We start from the raw sequence: 20311 nt of genomic DNA, 5'->3' as shown, positions 1-20311 counted from the left end.
TTTTATATTTTACTGAGCAATTTTTCTGACTTTCTTAGAATTTCAACACAAATTACAAAAAAAGTCATACAGATCCAATCGTTCTCCAGTATTTTTTTTTGTACCATAAAGGTGGCAAACAAACATACAGCCTTTTATTTATTTAGATAAATGGAAGACAAATAAAAAAGATTCACATAATTTTGAATAGTAAATCACATCGTATAAGTCTATCTTACATGAATTGTAATAGATTTTTTTTACTTAACCCGCCGAGTTCAGTAGGCCGCTGAGAGCGTAACGAAATAGTACATTTACATCAGCGAGTTATGCGAAGCAAAACCTATTATGGGGCTTTTAACCCTTCAGGACATTTATGGGGTCAGACATTGGCTTTGAATTTGATGAATTTTGGAGACTCTTAACATTAACTAGGTAAAAACTAAGCTCTGATGTCTAAAATGAAAAAAAAAATAAGCTATGTCATTTAAAAACTGGAAAATTTTATTTAAATGCTAACTCTGCATTTGTGAATCGTTAATTTTTTTTTTGTACAAATAAGAATGACAAACAAGCTGCTGGCCCATCTGATGGAAAGTAGTAACCGTCGCCTATAGACATGAGTAGTACCATGAACATAACAAAGTATACTGTTTTGCTCATGATACCCCCCATTTGTTGCCATTCCTGAGGACTCAGGTGTTATTCCTCTGTACCCTGTAAATTTACTTCCATATCCCACCCTTCAATCCGAAACACAGCTTTGTAAACACAAGTGATTTACGTAGAAGCACGAATGGGACAGAGATGCCCAAGCAAATGACTTTTATACAAAATCTCCCTCTGGTGAATATTATATTTATTCCAAATGCTGCGAGGATGCTGCGAATTCCCTGGACCAAGAATCGCATGAACATATCTATCGTGACATAACTCCGCATAAAAGATAAGCTCTCGACAGTCTGCTATCGGAGGATTCTTGGATACTTCGGTCAATTGCAGCTGCCCTGCGAGAAGCTAAAGACCGTGCGAAATAGAATAACATCATAAGAGAGGCAACAGACACCTTTCAAGGACGCGACCTTCAGTAATAAAGTGGACGAAGAGAGAGAGAGAGAAAGAGAGATATCCCAAATATTACAATTTAGAAAAATTAAACCTCCCAGTAGTTCGATTTTCTTTATTAACACGACAGGTGGCACCAACGTCGTACCTAATGATGTTCAAAAATAGATTATAAGTATAATTCTCTTTCATAAAAATAAATAGTATTCCTTAAGTAGTATAATTAAATATGCACTCAGATACGAATTCAAATCTCATTGGTTCGAGCTGTATGTTAGGGAGGTAAAAGTTGGGAACCTAGAATATTTTAGGTCGGTATTTTTACACCAAGACACGAGGTTTGCCCGATAAAGCCAAGGCGATAGTACGTACATATACGATAGTGTAAAATATCACTTCTTTGCATATTAATATATGCAAATACGGTACATAAAGAGGACGTTGACATGCACACATTATAGATAGAAAATGAAGTGTTCGGCTCTGAATTACATAGACATTTTTCTATCAACTTCTTTTTATGCTAAGGTTTAGCGGAAAATAAAATCTATTATATATAATACTATTCTATATCTACTGTACTGAAAAATAATAAAAAAAAATAGTATGGATTCCAAATAGGAGAACATCTTATTAATTAATTAATGGAGTAATTAAGAATGTAAAAAAAAGTTTATCCCGTAACATAAACAACAACAAAGGACCTAGAATTTAAAAACAGATTTTTTTTAAATCGCATAATAATGAAAGATACCAATATACCAATCGCTTCCTACAATTTTGCTAGCGTAAATATTATATCCTTAAGAAAAAAGTATTCGTTGTGTTAATGTGTCGTTACGTAATTATGTATTATCCGCATACAATATTTCATATCCATACAGTTAGTATAAATATCCAAAGATCATTTTACAAACTTTTATATTACAAATTTTCAAATTATTATAATTTAAAATAAAACTCCGTAACTTTTCCATATAACAAAAGTTAGCACAGTTACATTGGATTTAATCTATGAATTTCACTGAGAGAAATCTTAAGCCCATCTCCAAACTAAAGTGGCATTATGTCCATTTTGATTCGTCCCACAGCGTGTCTTCAAATTCCGCCCAATTACTTCAGGCCTATTCGCATTTAGTTACGTTAGTGAAACTCCAACAAGTCATCACAGGCAAAACTGCGCAGTTTGAATTGAGATTTACAAATCCTTATATTGTTAATTAGAATTGTTGAAATTTTGTAATTAAATAACCTGAATCACAGCAAGAATAATAAACTTTTTACAGTCATCATTCTATTTAACTAAAATAATGCTGACATAATCATCATCATCATATCAGCCAATAACTGTCCTTTGCTGAACATGAACCTCCCCTGAAAGAAGGGTTCTATCAGTAGTTAACATTTTTGGCAGGCCGGTTGGTAACCGCAGTTAGGCTTTGGTGATGTTTTAAAAAGGACGCTGCTGTCCATTCCTCAACCTTAAGTTCCTCTTACGATACCCATAGAAAAGTAAGCGGTGGCCCATTCTATGCCGAGACTACACGGCGATATATCGGCATTATATGTATATAAAAAAATTGCATAATATTTGCTAAAATATAATGGTATTGTACCTAGTGAATTTTATAATATATCTCCGAAACTGCTAAACAGATTCTAATAGCATTTTTTAAATGTATATAGTTTATTCCAACTTGAGAGGTAGAATATTTTTTATTGCGATAAAAAAAAATAACTGATAAGTGACGACAGGGGGCAACAACGTTTACCAGCTCTGTTATTAATATTGTAAACGTTCACTAATTCTAAACTGACATTGACCGCAAACCGCAACGGTATTGACCGCAAAATGTCAATGTCAAAATGTGATTTACTTCTGTAATGTTCCTATATTAATTTTATGTAAATTTGGCAGTAGATTATTAACAATTGATTATTTAAATTAAGTTTAATTGAATAAAAATATTTTGTAATTTTTTTTATTTAAATTATTCTCCCTTGCGGAGCAAAATTCTGCTTGTAGACAATTATAATATGTTTTACAACTTTGTGTGTGTTTTATTACTTTTCAAACGACATCAAAAAGAAGGTGCTTCTTTATTCGGTTGTGACATGTTTTTGTTTGTTATCTCATAACATCGTCAGTTATAAACCAATTTTGAAAATTCTTTTTTTTTTTTAAAGATGTACTTTTAGTTTGGTTCCGTAAAAATTTTAACAAAACCGGTTCAGTATATAAATATATTCAGTATATAAATTAAGTTAACTGGTTTTGCCAGAATTGAAGTCGGTTTTTTTTTTATCTTACTTATAAAATAAGAATATTACATTAGTAGTCAATATTATCGTCGTTTGTACACCGGCATACAATGGGCTATGCCTTCCTTTTCCATGGCTATCGCCAGAGTCGACTGAAGGGAGGGCGAGGGATGAGCAGCAGTTTCCCTCTTAAAACATCTCTAAAAGCCTAACTACGGTTACCAACCCCCCTACCAAGCGTGGCAACTATTGACAAATCTTCCCTTATGGGGAAGGCTTATGTCCAGTAGTGGACAGTAAACGGCTAAAATAATAAAAAAATTCAATATTAGATGATTTTAATATTACAGAAATCACTGTTTCTTGTCCAGCAAAATCTAATTGCCTTAAAAGATATCAGAGAGAAATTTACCCAAAAATTTTAATTCAAATGCAATTTATTTTATTTGATAGACAAGCACTTCTACTTTGTAATTTTTTTATGAACGCAGAATGAAGTTGTCTTATATCTGTTAAGAATAACTCGCAAGAAAATCAAAATTAAAAATATAACACACGTTACATTGGAACAAATGTATCGGTTCTTGAGATATTGATCTTTTGTGAACACGTTATATATTGCCTCTACATATTCCTATTCTATTTCTGTACCGAAGCTAACAGCGTTCAATGGACATTGAAAATATATTGCTGATAGTTCGAAGTCCAGAGAACTCAAGGGGTCGCTTATTGCCACCTCGGTAGAACTTGGTCTTGTCTGGCAACACTCACGAGAAAATATCAGGTCTTGACTAAAATCGGTGTCGAGTTCAAATATCTAGAAGTTTAAATTATAATATGTTTACTTTTACAGTAACTATTTTATGAATATAACTATAGATAGAGTTAATATTCTAAAGTATAAAATTCTAATTAAAAAGAAAACAATAAATATAATATTTAAAACAATTATATCTAAAAATACTCGACTAATATTTTTTAAATAAATGACTATTTGCAATTGACTAATATTTAATATTTACTTTTATTAATATATAGAGTAAAATTTAAACCATTACTTTTTATCAGAGTATTCTATTACCGGTGATCGCGTACGAGCAAATGCAGTGTAGGACGACCGCCCACTAAATAGAATGACAACCTGAAATGCATTGCCGGAAGTCAGTAGATGCAGATGGCTTAGTACCATTCTTTATGGCAGTTTATAGGGGAGGAGGCTCGTCTTCATTAGTGAACGGATAATGGCTGAAATGATGATAACTCTATCACTGAAACTGGACATTTTTTCAAAAAAAAAATTTGAAAAACGACGAGCTTTGTTTTAATTTTTTTTTAATAGGCTTAAAAACTAATAGGAAAAATATTGTTTTGTCCCCAGCCAACTGCTGCACAAGATGTGAATCTTGAGGGTCATGGAAGAGGAGGGGTGTTACAACTGCAGTCTCTATGCGGTCTTCAATGATAGTGTCTACTATAACTTCACCACTAATGCCACGTCCATCAACAAGTTCTACTTCTATCAGGTAAAATTTTACTCTTTATTTATTTATATATTACCAGAGGAAAACTTTGTACAAAAGTCGTTTGCTTAGCTACCTCTGTCCCATTCGTGTTTCTACCGTGAAGCAGTTGTGTTTGCATGGCTGTGTTTCGGTTTGAAGGGTGGAATATGGCGTGAATTTACTGGGTACAGAGGAATAACACCTGAGTCCTCAGGAATGGCAACGCATGGGGGGTATCGTGGGCGAAACAGTATACTCTGTTATGTCCATGGTACTGCTCATGTCTATAGGCGACGGTTGCCACTTTCCATCAGGTGGGCCGTCAGATTGTTTGCCATTCTAAGTTGTATAAAAAAAAACTATATTACGCATGTATGTTTATATGTATATAAACCTTCCTCGTGAATCACTCTATCTATTAAAAAAAACCGCTTCAAAATCCGTTGCGTAGTTTTAAAGATTTAAGCATACGTAGGGACAGACAGCAACAGCGACTTTGTTTTGTACTGTGTAGTGATATATGTACTAGCTTTTGCTCATGTTCGCGTGATTGGGATACATTCAATGACTAGGATAAAAGTAGCCTATATCTTACCCATCCACTACAGTACGTGTAGTAATTGGAGGTTGTCTGTAAGAGATTGCTTTTAGCGATAAGCCCGCCTTTTGTATATGCACATTCTGTATAAATACTCCTTATATACATTTTTACTGTGCGCAATAAAGTATTACTATTTTCGGTGATTAGTTACGCCATTAAATTATATAAAGGTAATAAATAAACAAACTCACTTTCACATTTATAATATTAGTAAGGTTTTTTTGTGGTTTAAGGTGGAAAATACCAATAACAATCTAAAACAATCCAAGTAATGGCGATAGACTCGCCCTGTGCCACGTTCAATTCTGTTATACTAGACGAAAGTTATGTCGACAATTGCGACAATTAACAAACGCATCTGATAACCCCTTCAAATGTAATGGTCGTGAGCATATTTATTTTGTTAAATCTCATTTTAATTTCTGTACACCTCAGTATACTCGAAGTAAAAAAACAATAAAATAGGTATAATATAATGTTCTTATCATGAAATAAATTTCCCTAAAAGAAAACCTAATCTAATTTAATTAAAAAAACTATAAGTTCAATTGCACTCTTCAATTCAATTAGCTCTGTAAAAGTGTCTTTTAACAAATTATGTCATTCAGTAACAGCTGTGATTATACGAGACGTTGCAATTTTAGGGTCCAAGTTAATTGCGCGGGAAAATCACACTGAAGTATGGGTCTAGACATGCTACGTATTCTAATCTCCCTTCAGTGCATAGTCCAAGTGATAAGAATATAGCGTTTTGTAAAACTACTTCATTTCTATGAAAGATGCTTTGTATATATGTTTTATTGTAGATTCTTTTAAAATAAATATAATAAATTGATATAGCCCTAAGATATTATCATGATTATAATATCAGCAGTTATCTGTCCGCTGTTGGACATAGGTCTTAAGATATACGGGCATATATTTAGAGAACACAATGTTTAATTAATATAATCGAAATACAATATTCAAATAAACTTACATGTTTTTTTTTTTTTCAAAATAAACCAATTATTCATTATTTCTAAAATATTTTTGAATACGATAAAAATGTTATACAAAATAGGAGCAGATATTTAAAAAGTCTGTTTTTTTCATTGAATATTGAATTTCAATGAAATATATTCATTGATAGAATAATGTACGTCAGCAAAGAAAATAAATTTGTAATATTCGGTACAATATTATATTATTGGTTTTAATTTTTATATTGATTGATACAAAATCGCTACCACTTGTGTCTTATTCGTTACATTAGCGCTATTCCGTTATTTTAAATCATGTACATACTCTTCTAGAATAATATTATGAGCCTCATTATATGGGGCTTAAATGCCATTTTACAGGTAGATTAAAAATTATCTACTGTATAATTTTAAATAATGAAGTACATACTGGTTTTCGTCCATGACTTCATCTGTATGACTGGCACAGGTTGAGTGATAAATTTAAAAAGCAGCTTACGTCCATCTCCACACTAAATCATCATCATCTTCATCATCTTCCTACCCTTACCCCAATTATTATTTGGGGTCGGCGTAATATGTTTTTATCCATATTATAAAAAGATTTGGCTTAATATATATACTCTATACCAAGTATTAAATTTATATCTTTTCTAATGTTTGCTATTAAAGTGCCAAGAGAGAACAAAAATTTACCCAAACGAATAATTGATCCGACCTTAAGACAGTGTGTTCATAGTAGTCTGTCTGTTTCTGTAATAATATCCATGAAATTTATTTTTAACCGATTTATAAAATCTTTTTTATAAATCGTTTAAAAATAATTTTCTCCATTCGATTGATTTTTTTTTATGTTTGTTACCTCTTTATTATCTGAAATTATATACTTACAGATTGCCCCATAGAAATTTTATCAAAATCGGTTCAATAATTTATTTTTAAATCAAAATCACTTTTTTGTCACTCTTTCTGATTTTGTCACAATTGAAGTCGAATTTTTGTAATTAGACTTAATCTTAATAGATTCTAACTAATACATTCTCATAATCAAATATTTTTACGAGAATTTGTACAAAAGTCGTTTGCTTGGCTACCTCTGTCCCATTCGTATTTCTACCGTGAAGCAGTTGTGTTTGCATGGCTGTTTCAGTTTGAAGGGTGGAATATGGCGTGAATTTACAGGGTACAGAGGAATAACAACCGAGTCCTCAGGAATGGCAACGCATAGAGGGTATCATGGGCGAAACAGACCATGGACATACTTTGTTATGTCCACGGTACTGCTCACGTCTATAGGCGACGGTTACCGCTTTTCATCAGGTGGGCCGTCAGCTTGTTTGCCATACTAAGTTGTATAAAAAAAAAGTTGGCAACCGCAGTTAGACTTTGGTGATATTTTAAGAAGTATGCTGCCAATCCCTCGACTATTAAATTCCCTTAGTCGCCTCTTACCACACCTACGAGGAAAGAAAGGAAAAGCTCATTCTATACCGGGACCACACGACATATAAAATATGTCTATCTCAACAGTCAACGGTGTTAGTATTATATTATCTTAATGCGATATTAACAGAATTTATTGTACACGAACGTGCAAATGAAACAAAGGACGAACTTGTAATATCACTTCCACCTTACATTACTCCATAGTCTAGAAAACAGGTCGTTGCACGGAAACGTACACGTTATCTTGAAGAAAATAATAGTGGAGCTTCCACTTTGTATAATGTTTTATTTTCACGATACTATTATACATGCGCGCCAAAAGTGGAACAACACAACTCAATGGATGAAAAATAAATTGTTGATAACTGCGATAATTGCGTTGCAAATGCGGCTAAACTATCATCTCTACTCGTAATATATAAAATTCTCGTGTCGCGGTGTTTGTTACCAAACTCCCCCGAAATGACTTTACTGATATTTATGAAATTTTGTGTGCATATTGAGTGGGTCTGAGAATCGACCAACATCTATTTTTCATACCCCTCAATGATAAGGGTGACCTACCTAAATATTTATTTTTTATTCTTTTGGCAATTTTTTTTTATTTTTATTTTTTAATGATTTAGCATTTAAAAATACATACAAATTCAAATTGTCACCCTTTTACGATCAACCCCTGTTTTTTAATCGCGATTTTTATATAGCAATAGACTTGCAAGATGCAATCGAATATAATAATTGTAGGATATAATAATTATAGGATAAATTTTCCTGTATAATTCTCGAAATAACATATATGGTAAAACAACGTTTGCCGAGTCAGCTAGTATACTTATAAAAACGGCGAGATAAATAAAATACATATTATGTTTTCAACATCCATTTTATAAAATTAGAATAGAATCGACATAATGCATTATATTTTTAATAGTAAAAAAGTATAAGTGGCCAGTACGTGCAATAATAAAAGAGTTCATTCTCACATATTAAATTGAATCTGCAACACTTTCCTTTGTATAATGTTTTATTTTCACGATATTTTTTTTTATACAACTTAGAATGGCAAACAAGCTGACGGCCCACCTGATGGAAAGTGGTAACCGTCGCCTATAAACATGAGCAGTATCATGGACATAACAGAGTATACTGTTTCGCCCATGACACCTCCCATCCGTTGCCATTCCTGAGGACACAGGTGTTATTCCTCTGTACCCTGTAAATTCACGCCATATCGCACCAGCCACACAGCCATGCAAACACAACTGCTTCACGGTAGAAACACGAATGGGACAGAGGTACCCAAGCAAGCGACTTTTGTACAAAGTCTCCCTCCGATATTATTATACATAAGCACCAAAAGTGGAACAACACTACTCAATGGATGAAAAATAAATGTTTAATTTATATTAGTATTCTGTAAGTAAAAAGTGAAATCAAACTTCATATATTAAGTAAAAATATATGAACAGACATACATCCTATTAATATTATAAATGCAAAAGTTTCTAAGAATAGATGTTTGATATTCTTTCACACAAAAACTACTGACTAGATTTATAAAATTAAGTACACGTATAGATCATATCCTAACTTAGCCCATATGAAGCGTTAAACTGCAGGAAAATGACATTTGAATTGTTTTCTTTTCTTCTGTTCCCATATATAATAATAATAATAATAAAGATTTATCTATACTTATAATAAATCTGTAGAGAGGTCAATTCTGTACATGAAATATATTTCCAAATTAACCATCAGAGGGTGATTAGTGATCGATACTGATGCCAAAAATGCAATCAGTAAAATTTTTGTCTTTTTGTCTATATGTTCGTTATAACGATTCGTTAAAGTCCGTCGAGTAGTTTTTGTTCCTATAGGAACAAAAACTACTCGACGGACTTTAACGAAACTTGGTACAATTACTCTTCATGCTCCTGGGCAGGTTATTGTATACTTTTCGCGCTACGATCAATAGGAGCAGAGCAGTGAAGGGAAATGTGTCTGTTACATCAAAACCACTGAACCGTGAGGAAGGACATAGGCTACTTATTTTACGAAAAATGACAGACACGCGGACGAAGTCGCGAGCAACAGCACATAAAAATATATAGTCATGGGCTTACAGTATATATATATATATATATATATATATAATATATGTTAATTTAAATTATCATGAGTTTGTGTACTAAAATAGCACGCAATTAATTGTTTTTATGCTAAAATTAAGGTACAATATATTAATCTAATTACATACAATTTATATTGTACATCTTGATAAAATAATATAATAGTTGCCAAACATACAATGTCCTGCCAATGTCAATATTAACTACATAGCTATTTAAACGTGAATTGAATTTATTTTATTTTATTACAATGCTCCTGCTTATACTGACATTATAATGGCGTTTAGACTCCATTTAAGGGGAGACTCCGATCAAAATCGGTTAGCTAACTACTTATCATGATAAATCAAACGTGTTTAACTCGATGAGATTGCATTGTTTCATAACAAAGATCCCGTGACCACCATCCATTTTAAAAAATACTAATAGAACCGAATAAAGCAAGGTAAATACACTAGTACACTACACAGTACAGAACACAATACACTAGTGCACATACTCTATTTCTTTTTTTGAGTCCTCAGGAATGGCAATGCATGGGGAGTATCATGGCCTAAACAGTATACTCTGTTATGTACATGGTACTGCTCATGTCTTTAGACGACTGTTACTACTTTCCATCAGGTGGGCCGTCAGCTTGTTTGCCATTCGTAAGTTGCATAAAAAAATACTTAATCCTCAGATGTAACAACATATATATTAAATTAAATGTTTTTTTTTATACCACTGAGGTGGCAAACAAGCATACGACCCACCTAATCGTAAGCGGTAATCATAGCCTATGAGCGCCTGCCTAAAGAAACCTCTTTACCCTCTTTTTAAGAACCCCATGCTGTAGTTTTGTTAAGTGTTTAAGTTAAGATTCTATTATTTCAAATTCTCGATAATTTTCAACATATAGCAAAACCTTAGTAATAAATTATTTTGTATGTGAATATTAAAAGAAAAAATATAAAGCCTAAAATGTCTTATCAATCACTTTTATTGACACAAAATACAAAGCTGCAAAACAATCAATCACGTTTAGAAAGTGGAAGAGTTATTAATAAACTTTTACGTCTGGAGAGAAAGGGATTGTTAGTAATGGAGACTGAGAATCCCATTGCTAGCAATATACCCAACCAGGTCGACCTCCTCGCGGTTCTCCCTGGAAACTATCATGGTTAATTCCTGATGAATTCATCATGATGGGCTAACTGGCCTGTTTTTATTCTCATCTATCACCCTTCACTGGTGCTCCGCCAGCGTATCCCGTTAGCGCAGGCGGAGTTACCATACCATTTTCACGCATCAAAAAAAAACATTTTTACGTCTTCATTGTTATGTCCCTTTAATGGATACTTTTATTGTAGCTATTTACAGTATATTGTTGATAAAAGTAAATAAAATAATATATGTGATCGTAACATACAGTCCACACACCAATCCATTCAATATACCTTACATCCATACTTCACGCACACAAACATACTACACGCCGTCACCTAATATTTTATAAGTATTTTTAAAAAAAGGAAATTAGTTTTAGTTCGCTATAAAACAATATACTAAAGGGAACTTGTCATTTCATTTTCAAAACAGATTAAGCAAAATATTTCTGAACTTTAAATGCTACATACTTAATGAATTAATACAGTTTCTGGTTTGTTAAAACTAAATATAAAGGCATTTTTAGTAGAAAAGATGTCATCTGAACTAATATTATAAAAATAACATAAAAGACATCTTATATATATATATATATATATATATATATATATATATATATATACATATATGTTCAAGATTAGACATTATAGTTGTTTTAATAAAAGTTAAATTTTTCGCACTTGCAATATTAGAACCATAGATATAGACCGTTTAACCGCTAGAAGGTCAAACATTCAAATTTTGTTAACGGATAGAACTACACGCACTTTTGTATTTATTTTAATTTATTATAAAACTTGAGGCACGGACAAGCATTTCATTTCAACCAAGAGCTTCTCACCTTCAAGCGCAAACATACGTGTTTTGGTCCTTCGAGCCGGATAATAATACGCAAAGTACGAGTCAGCGACCATTGGACTCATCGTATGCCAATTCATCGCACAAGTTTTGGACTACGAGAAGTGAGAAGACATCTAGTAAGGATCGAGGTTAAGGCGTCGGAGGAGCAGCAGCAGACAGCAATCGTCCATAAACGCATTCCGGAACGGTCTGCCATCCTCCCTAACCCCATCTCCTTCGCTTCAATTGTGTCACACCGTGCCTTTAGTCACGTTACAATTCTTGTGTTCAGCAATAAGAAGCAGCTTTGTGTCGCAGCTAGCACAGGCTGATCTTACAGACCAAGAATCAAACGTAAGTACCTTCATAATTTGCCAAAATGAGTATAAATGAGGCTAGTGTTAAAATAAATCGTGAAAGATCCCCTAATAGGCTAGTCGCTAATAATGAAAACGATAATGAATTGCTAAAGGATCTAGTCAAGACGCGTGGCATATTAAAAAGCAGGCTTACTAAATTTTCTAATGCCGTTAGTGATATTACCCTCGAACAATTAACTAATCAAAAATGCGCCGATGTAAAATTACGCATGCAAGGTGTTACGAGCTTATTTACAGAGTTTAGCGATGTTCAAACAAAAATCGAAAAAATTGTACGAGATTCAGATTTAGATTCGCAGCTGACGCAACGAGAATTGTTTGAAGATTGCTATTATCATGCACTAGCTCAAGCTGAATGTTTGCTCAAATCGGTAGAGGTCACTAGCGCGTCCAGTAAGGGCAGTAATAGGGCGTCACAGTCTATAAAACTTCCGACCATCTCCCTACCTGTATATGATGGAACGTATGAGCATTGGATCGAATACAGAGACATTTTTCTATCTCTAGTACACAATTCCGATGAAATTAGCGATATTCAGAAATTCCACTACCTAAAATCGTCACTAAAGGGAAGCGCGGAGTTAGTTATCGATTCCTTAGAATTCTCTGCTAGTAACTATGTGGTAGCATGGGAACTACTTCTCAACAGATACAACAATAGCAGTCTGTTGGTGCATAACCACGTTAAGGCCTTATTTACTATTCAAAAACTTTCTAAGGAATCACCACATGCACTCAGAAAACTAACAGACATTATTCTAAGAAATTTACGCGCATTAAAAATATTAGGTGAGCCTACTGAGTACTGGGATACGTTAATCATATTTATTATAACGTCTAAGTTAGATGAAACCACCGAACGTGAATGGGAACAATTTAAATGCACCACACGAAAATATATTAATGATAATTCTTCACTGAAGGTAGATGATTTACTTATGTTCCTCAGAGACAGGGCTGACATGTTGGAAACATTGCTAGTTTCACACAGGGTTAACAGTGACGTTAAAACTCAAAACGCGACTTCACAACAATCGTCATATTATCCGTTACATAAAAAATCACAACATAAAGTGCACTGCAATGTTTCCACCAATAAGTCACAGCAAGGTCGAATCACGTCTACTAAGAAATCGTGTTTAATGTGTAACGCTGATCATCCACTTTATTCATGTCAAACATTTTTGGACACTAACTTAGACGCTAAACTGCAATTTATAACCGCAAATAAATTATGTGAGAACTGTTTACGTCCAGGGCATTCAGTTAGTATGTGCAAATTTGGACCTTGCAGACTGTGTTTTAAAAAACACAACACGCTTATTCATAATAACGTGACTGATCGAGTAGCGGTCGTATCAATGCATCTAGCCGACAACGAAACCCCGGGTTCTAGTCAAATGACCCCCGCGACCGTCGCACCGCCCGCGCCGTCCATCCCCGCGCAAATTCATTCGTCTCGAGTAAACAGTGCACACATAGATAATTCTAATTTAATTCACAAACAATCTACTATGCGACCCGTTATATTGTCTACAGCTATAGTCGAGATAGCCGATAGGTACAATAAGTTTCACTTAGCACGCGCGCTTCTCGACTGTGGTAGTCAACATTGTTTTATTTCTAAACCACTATGCGATTTAATTAATATAAACTTAATACAGTCCACTTGCGAAATTCGAGGTGTCGGCAACACAGTAACAACGTCATCACAGATATGTGATATCGAGATCAAATCACGCATTGAAAATTACTCCGCACGCATTAAATGTTTTGTGTTGCCGCACATTACATCTACGCTACCTACTGCTATGTATAGTCAACGCGCGCAGTCGTTTATGATACCTGACTATATACAGCTGGCTGATCCACAATATTATGAATCTCAAAATATTGATATTTTAATAGGCGCAGACTTATTTTGGGACTTATTATGCGAGGGTAAAATGAGATTACCCAATGGACCCTTTTTACAAAATACAAGGTTAGGTTGGATTATTTCAGGGCCTATTGAGTTTAACACGCACAATATCAATACGTCTGTCCAATGTAACTTCACTCAATCTATTGACACTCAGTTACGACGGTTTTGGGAGTTAGAAGAGGTGCCTAAAACTAGTGACATACAGACTGACGAAGAACGCTCTTGTGAGGAAGCTTTCATTCGTACTACCACGCGCAATAGTGACGGAAGGTTTTGCGTCAGCTTGCCACTGAAACAGTCGCCATCTGTTTTGGGTGAATCTTTGTCACAAGCTGAACGTCGTTTTTTGGCACTAGAGAGGCAATTAGAACGTAATTCTAACTATAAAAAAATATATTTTAAATTTATACACGAATACATCGAATTAGATCATATGACGCGAGTAACTTTATATGGAACCCCACACTTCTTTTTACCTCATCACGGCGTGTATCGTGAGCACAGCAGCACAACAAAACTTCGCGTGGTGTTCGATGCGAGTGCCGCCACAAGTAGTGGAGTGTCTTTAAATGACATTCAACAAGTCGGACCTCCCTTGCAGCGTGATTTAGTTGACATCCTGCTTCGTTTCAGACAACATAGATACACTGCTTGTGCAGACGTCGAAAAGATGTACAGGCAGTGTCTCTTAAACGAATTACAACGCGATCTCCAGTTGATTGTGTGGCGTGACAACCCATCTGAACCGTTAGGTATTTACCGACTGAATACGGTAACGTATGGGACAGCCTCCGCACCGTTTCTTAGTGTTAGGTGTCTAAAGCAGCTGGCACTCGAATGTAAGGACTCAGCCGTCCAACAAATAATTTTAAATGATTTTTATGTAGATGATATGATTACAGGTTCAGATGACAAGCAGGAGTTGCTTGTACTCTGTAAGAAGGTCACAGATGTCTTAAGTTCTGGAGGATTTCACTTAAGAAAATGGATATTTAATTTTAAATGTGATGAATTGTTGGTTCATCAAATTCCAAATAATAACGCATCACAGGAATTAACATTAGGAGAAAATGTTCAGTGCAAGACATTAGGTCTTGGATGGTACTATGCATCAGACGAGTTTTATTTTAATACTCAAGTTAAAGTTGATACGTACAAGATTAGTAAACGAACCATTTTATCGCACGTTTCTCAAATATTTGATCCATTGGGATTATTAAGTCCGACCATTATAATAGCCAAAGTTTTATTGCAAAAACTATGGTTATTACAACTAGGATGGGATGATGAGGTACCGCGAGACGTGTTGCGCGCATGGACCGTATTTGTAAAGGGCTTATCAATGCTTAATACCATCCGCATACCCCGTCATGTTATAGCTAACGAAGCGATATGTACAGAGCTACACATCTTTACCGATGCATCGCAGACTGCGTACGGCGCTTGCATCTACGTTCGAACAGTAACTAATAACGGACTTGTATCGGTAAAATTGTTATGTTCAAAGGGTAAGGTTGCACCTTTAAAACCTGTCAGTATCCCGCGACTAGAATTATGCGGAGCTTTACTTGGGGCTCGACTTTATGATAAAGTAATTAACTCACTTCGTCGTCATTTTGATAACATCATGTTTTGGACTGACTCGACCATAGTACTAGGATGGTTACACATGTCGCCTAATTTACAAAAACTTTTGTACAAAATAGAACGGCAGAAATACATGAGTTGGCGAAGGAACTTCCATGGCGTCATGTCAGTGGGAAGGAAAACCCAGCTGATCTGGTCTCGCGCGGTGTTCAGATGGAGGACCTTTCATCTTCTACTTTATGGTGGGAAGGCCCATCTTTTCTTCGTCACACTAACTTCAGTTGCAATAATGTACCGTTAAATTCATTTGACTCTCAGCAACTATTGCCTGAGCTGAAATCCAGTGTGACACATTCCTACGCTACTGATCAAGACTGCGAACGTACATTATTTCCATTTGTTAGATTTTCTCAATATAGTCGCATGAGACGAACTGTCGCGTATATACAACGTTTTATTCATAATACGCGCAATAAAAATACTCAACGGTCAGGTACTCTCACTGTCGATGAATTGAGGGAATCTGATATAACTTTGGCTCGACTGTCTCAACTAGAATCGTTTCCAGATGAGTATAGGTTACTCACAAATAATAGTACTCTAGTTAATAAACATAATTTGTCTAAATTAAATTTATTTATTGATAAAAATAAACTAATTCGTGTTGGTGGTCGGATTGTAAATTCTCCCGACTTTAATTTTGATAAAAAACATCCGATTTTAATTTCATCTAAACATATTTTCTCCCTACTACTATTCAGACACGAACACAAGCAGTTGTTGCACGCAGCTCCACAGGCGCTTCTTTATAACTTACGTGAAACGTGGTGGCCAATTGGCGGTAGAAACTTAGCAAGGAAGGTTGTTTATGATTGCATTATTTGTAAACGCTTGAGAGGTATGACCCCTACTCCCCTTATGGGAGATTTACCAAAGGAACGCTTAACTTCGGGCTTTCCTTTTATGCGTTCTGGGGTGGACTACGCCGGACCAATACTCATACTTAATCGTAAGGGTAAAGGTGCTAGGACGACAAAATGCTATGTGTGCTTATTTATTTGTTTTGTAACGCGCGCTGTACATTTAGAACTCGTCAGTGACTTGTCAACAGATGCATATTTATTAGCATTAAAGAGATTTATATCTAGGCGTGGCAAACCATGTGAGATTTTTTCTGATAATGGTAGAAATTTTGTTGGATTGATGAATGACTTTAAACATTTTTTAGCTAATTGTTCGTCACAGATTATAGAATATGCCACGGCTCAGAATATTCAATTCACATTCATACCGCCTTATGCGCCTCATTTTGGCGGATTATGGGAAGCTGGAATTCGGTCCTGTAAGAATATTTTACGTCGTATAGTAGGAAACGCGCACTTAACCTACGAGGAGTTCAGTACAGTGTTGACACAAATTGAAGCGGTCCTGAACTCCCGTCCTTTAAGCCCTATGTCCTCAGATCCACAAGATTTGTCGCCTCTTAGTCCAGGCCATTTTCTGGTGGGACGTCCACTTACTGCGCCTGCTAGTGATGACTTCACTGAGACGCCTGTTCATCGACTGACACGTTATCAACGAGTTGAGCAGATTCGACAGCAATTTTGGTCCCGTTGGGCGAAGGAATACGTGTCAGAACTTCAAATAAGGACTAAAGGAAGGAAGAACACACTTCAACTGCAGCCTGATATGCTAGTAGTTATTAAGGACGACAACCTACCGCCGCTAAAATGGCATCTCGGTCGAATAGTGAAGATCTTCCCTGGCAAAGACGGCATCACTAGAGTAGCCGATATTCGCACATCGTCAGGTGTCGTGAGACGCGCTTACAGCAAGATATGTCCCTTACTTGATGACTAATTCTAGTGTTGTAGTTTTAAAATTGAAAGCTGAAGCTTCCAAGGCCGGGGGCATGTTCAAGATTAGACATTATAGTTGTTTTAATAAAAGTTAAATTTTTCGCACTTGCAATATTAGAACCATAGATATAGACCGTTTAACCGCTAGAAGGTCAAACATTCAAATTTTGTTAACGGATAGAACTACACGCACTTTTGTATTTATTTTAATTTATTATAAAACTTGAGGCACGGACAAGCATTTCATTTCAACCAAGAGCTTCTCACCTTCAAGCGCAAACATATATATATATATATATATACATATATATATATATATATATATATATATATATATATATATATATATATATATATATATATATATATATATATATATATATATATATATATATATATATACACATACATATTAAAACACTTGATTTTTTTTTGCTTGTAATGGACAAACACAATGTTGGAAGCTATATTATCGGCAAGTGACATGGGCTGTATTTTCTATATATCGCGGATCGCTAGTTTTACTTGCCTAGCTATATCTTTATCCAACCGGGAAAAGTTATGAAGTTTGAGGACAAAATCAAATCAGTTGGACTTTTTGGCGAATTTATGTAGCCGTGTGGCCCCGGCATAGAACAGGCCACCCCTTCTTTTCCCGTGGGTGTCGTAAGAAGCGTCTAAGGTAGTTTAATAATCGAGGAATGGGCAGCAGCGTCGTCTTAAAACATCTCTAAAGCCTTACTGCGGTTTGCCCCTGCCAATCGTAGCAACTACAGGCAAATCCCCCCAATGCTCATTATTGTTATAATATATTTTGTCTTTCTTTCATTTTTTTATATTTTCTTTCCACTCTTATAAAATTTTCTAAATGACACTTAATACATTTTACCATACCGGCGTCAGTATGTAAGCAGGTACGTTACATCCATATTTATGCTAATGATAATGGTTTTCCAACCAGACAGCACAGGTGGCGGTGCTGTGGATTCTTCTCGTGGCAATCGTAGCAGGCAACGCCACTGTGGTCCTGGCACTACTCCTCACCAAATCAAGGAAAAGCAGAATGAACTTTTTCATCATGCAACTAGCTATATCAGGTAAAGTACAGATGTATCAGATAAAATAAAAATAAATGCAATTATAATAAGTGCCACACTGCCACACGAATTGCCTGGTCTAGAAGCTTCGATACCCTGTGTTATGTAGATTTAAAGGCCAAGCAACGTAGATTTAAAGGCAGACAAAAGTACTTTTCCTACGTTAGCCCAACTGACAATTGAACTCGATACCGGTTGTTAAGCAAAGCAATATGTCACAAAAATAGTCAAATTAAATATTTATTTTAAAATTGTAAACTTGTTGTCTTAAAATTGTTGTCTTAGATTTTTTGTATAGATAGGTAGATAGATAATTTATTTACATTACTTACAGCATACAAATTACAACAAAAACATACACATAATACACAGTAAAACAGATAAAAGAATGAAAAAAAAAGAAAAAAACAGAAAGCAATATATATGTATGTATATACACAACCATTTCCTTTCTTTCCTTTCGTTAATGCGTGTGCCATAGTAACATAATATATACATAGTATATCAATATACAAAAAAATTAAGACATACAATCACAATTAAAAAACAGTATATCTTATTACTGTTAGTAAGTAATAGCGCATTCATTTAGAATATACACTCATTTCTAACTAACGATTAATATTTTGTTATTGTACATACGAGTATATTATTAGTCGTGTGGTCCCTGCATAGAATGGACCACCCCTTCCTTTCCCGTGGGTGTAGTAAGAGACAACTAAGGGAGTTTGAAGATCGAAAGGTGAGCAGCGGCGTCTCTCTTTAAACGTCACCAAAGACTATCTGCGGTTGCCAATCTGCCTGCCAAGCATGGCAACTACTGGCAAAACTCCCCTTATAGGGAAGGCTTATGTTCAGCAGTGGGCAATTAATGGCTGATATGATTTTATTTACTTATACTTTTGCACACATTGAAAAATGTCTACAGGGCTGACTTAATGCCTGATGGCATTCTCTACCATATGTCATACAACACTTCAAATTATTATTTAAACAATGTTCACTTGTTTCAGACTTACTGGTGGGTTTAATAAGTGTACTACCTGACTTAGTTCAGCGTATAACCATCACCTGGCTTGCGGGGTCGCTAGCTTGCAAGATGATGAAATATTTACAGGTAATGAGAATGTAATCATAGTAAAACAGGAAAATAATAATACAAGCTGCTGATTACGTTCTGACGGTCGGCGATAGGTTTTTTAAAAAACTAATACTATTTAAGTTCATAATGTCGTTTAATATAATTTAATATAGTCTTTATTTAAAATTAGTAATTATATAATATTAATTATATCTATGAATCGTGATTGATTCCTAAAATATACACCGTACGTTCGCGACTTAAAACATACTGGCTTCTCATTGCCCTGTCGTATTCTTTTTAACAATTTTCTTTGTAAAGTATGTCTTCATTCTTTCTAGGAATTTGTGTGTAAGAACAGCTATAGTGCAATATGTATTGGTATGTTGTAGTATGGTTTGAAAGGGGTTTGCACCCGTAACATGCTTTTAAAGAGTTTTTTTTGGAA

The 20311-nt window shown here is 34.8% G+C and overlaps 1 protein-coding gene across 1 annotated transcript in view; it reads left to right on the top strand.

The window, feature by feature from the left end:
* LOC113511804 (cardioacceleratory peptide receptor-like) overlaps positions 1-20311 on the top strand; it is a 76659-nt gene that overhangs the window by 27685 nt on the left and 28663 nt on the right. The window contains exons 2-4 of the mRNA XM_052896707.1: positions 4685-4829; positions 18647-18782; positions 19796-19899. Of these exons, the coding sequence (XP_052752667.1) occupies positions 4719-4829; positions 18647-18782; positions 19796-19899 (351 nt within the window). The 5' untranslated portion in view covers positions 4685-4718. The remainder of the gene's footprint in view (positions 1-4684; positions 4830-18646; positions 18783-19795; positions 19900-20311) is intronic.

The sequence above is a fragment of the Galleria mellonella genome, unplaced genomic scaffold (assembly GCF_026898425.1).
Source record: "Galleria mellonella isolate WM207_F2 unplaced genomic scaffold, CSIRO_AGI_GalMel_v1 utg117, whole genome shotgun sequence".
Taxonomy (NCBI): Eukaryota; Metazoa; Arthropoda; class Insecta; order Lepidoptera; family Pyralidae; genus Galleria; species Galleria mellonella.
Note: the sequence above shows the minus strand (reverse complement) of the source record. Positions and strands in the feature narration are given on the sequence as shown.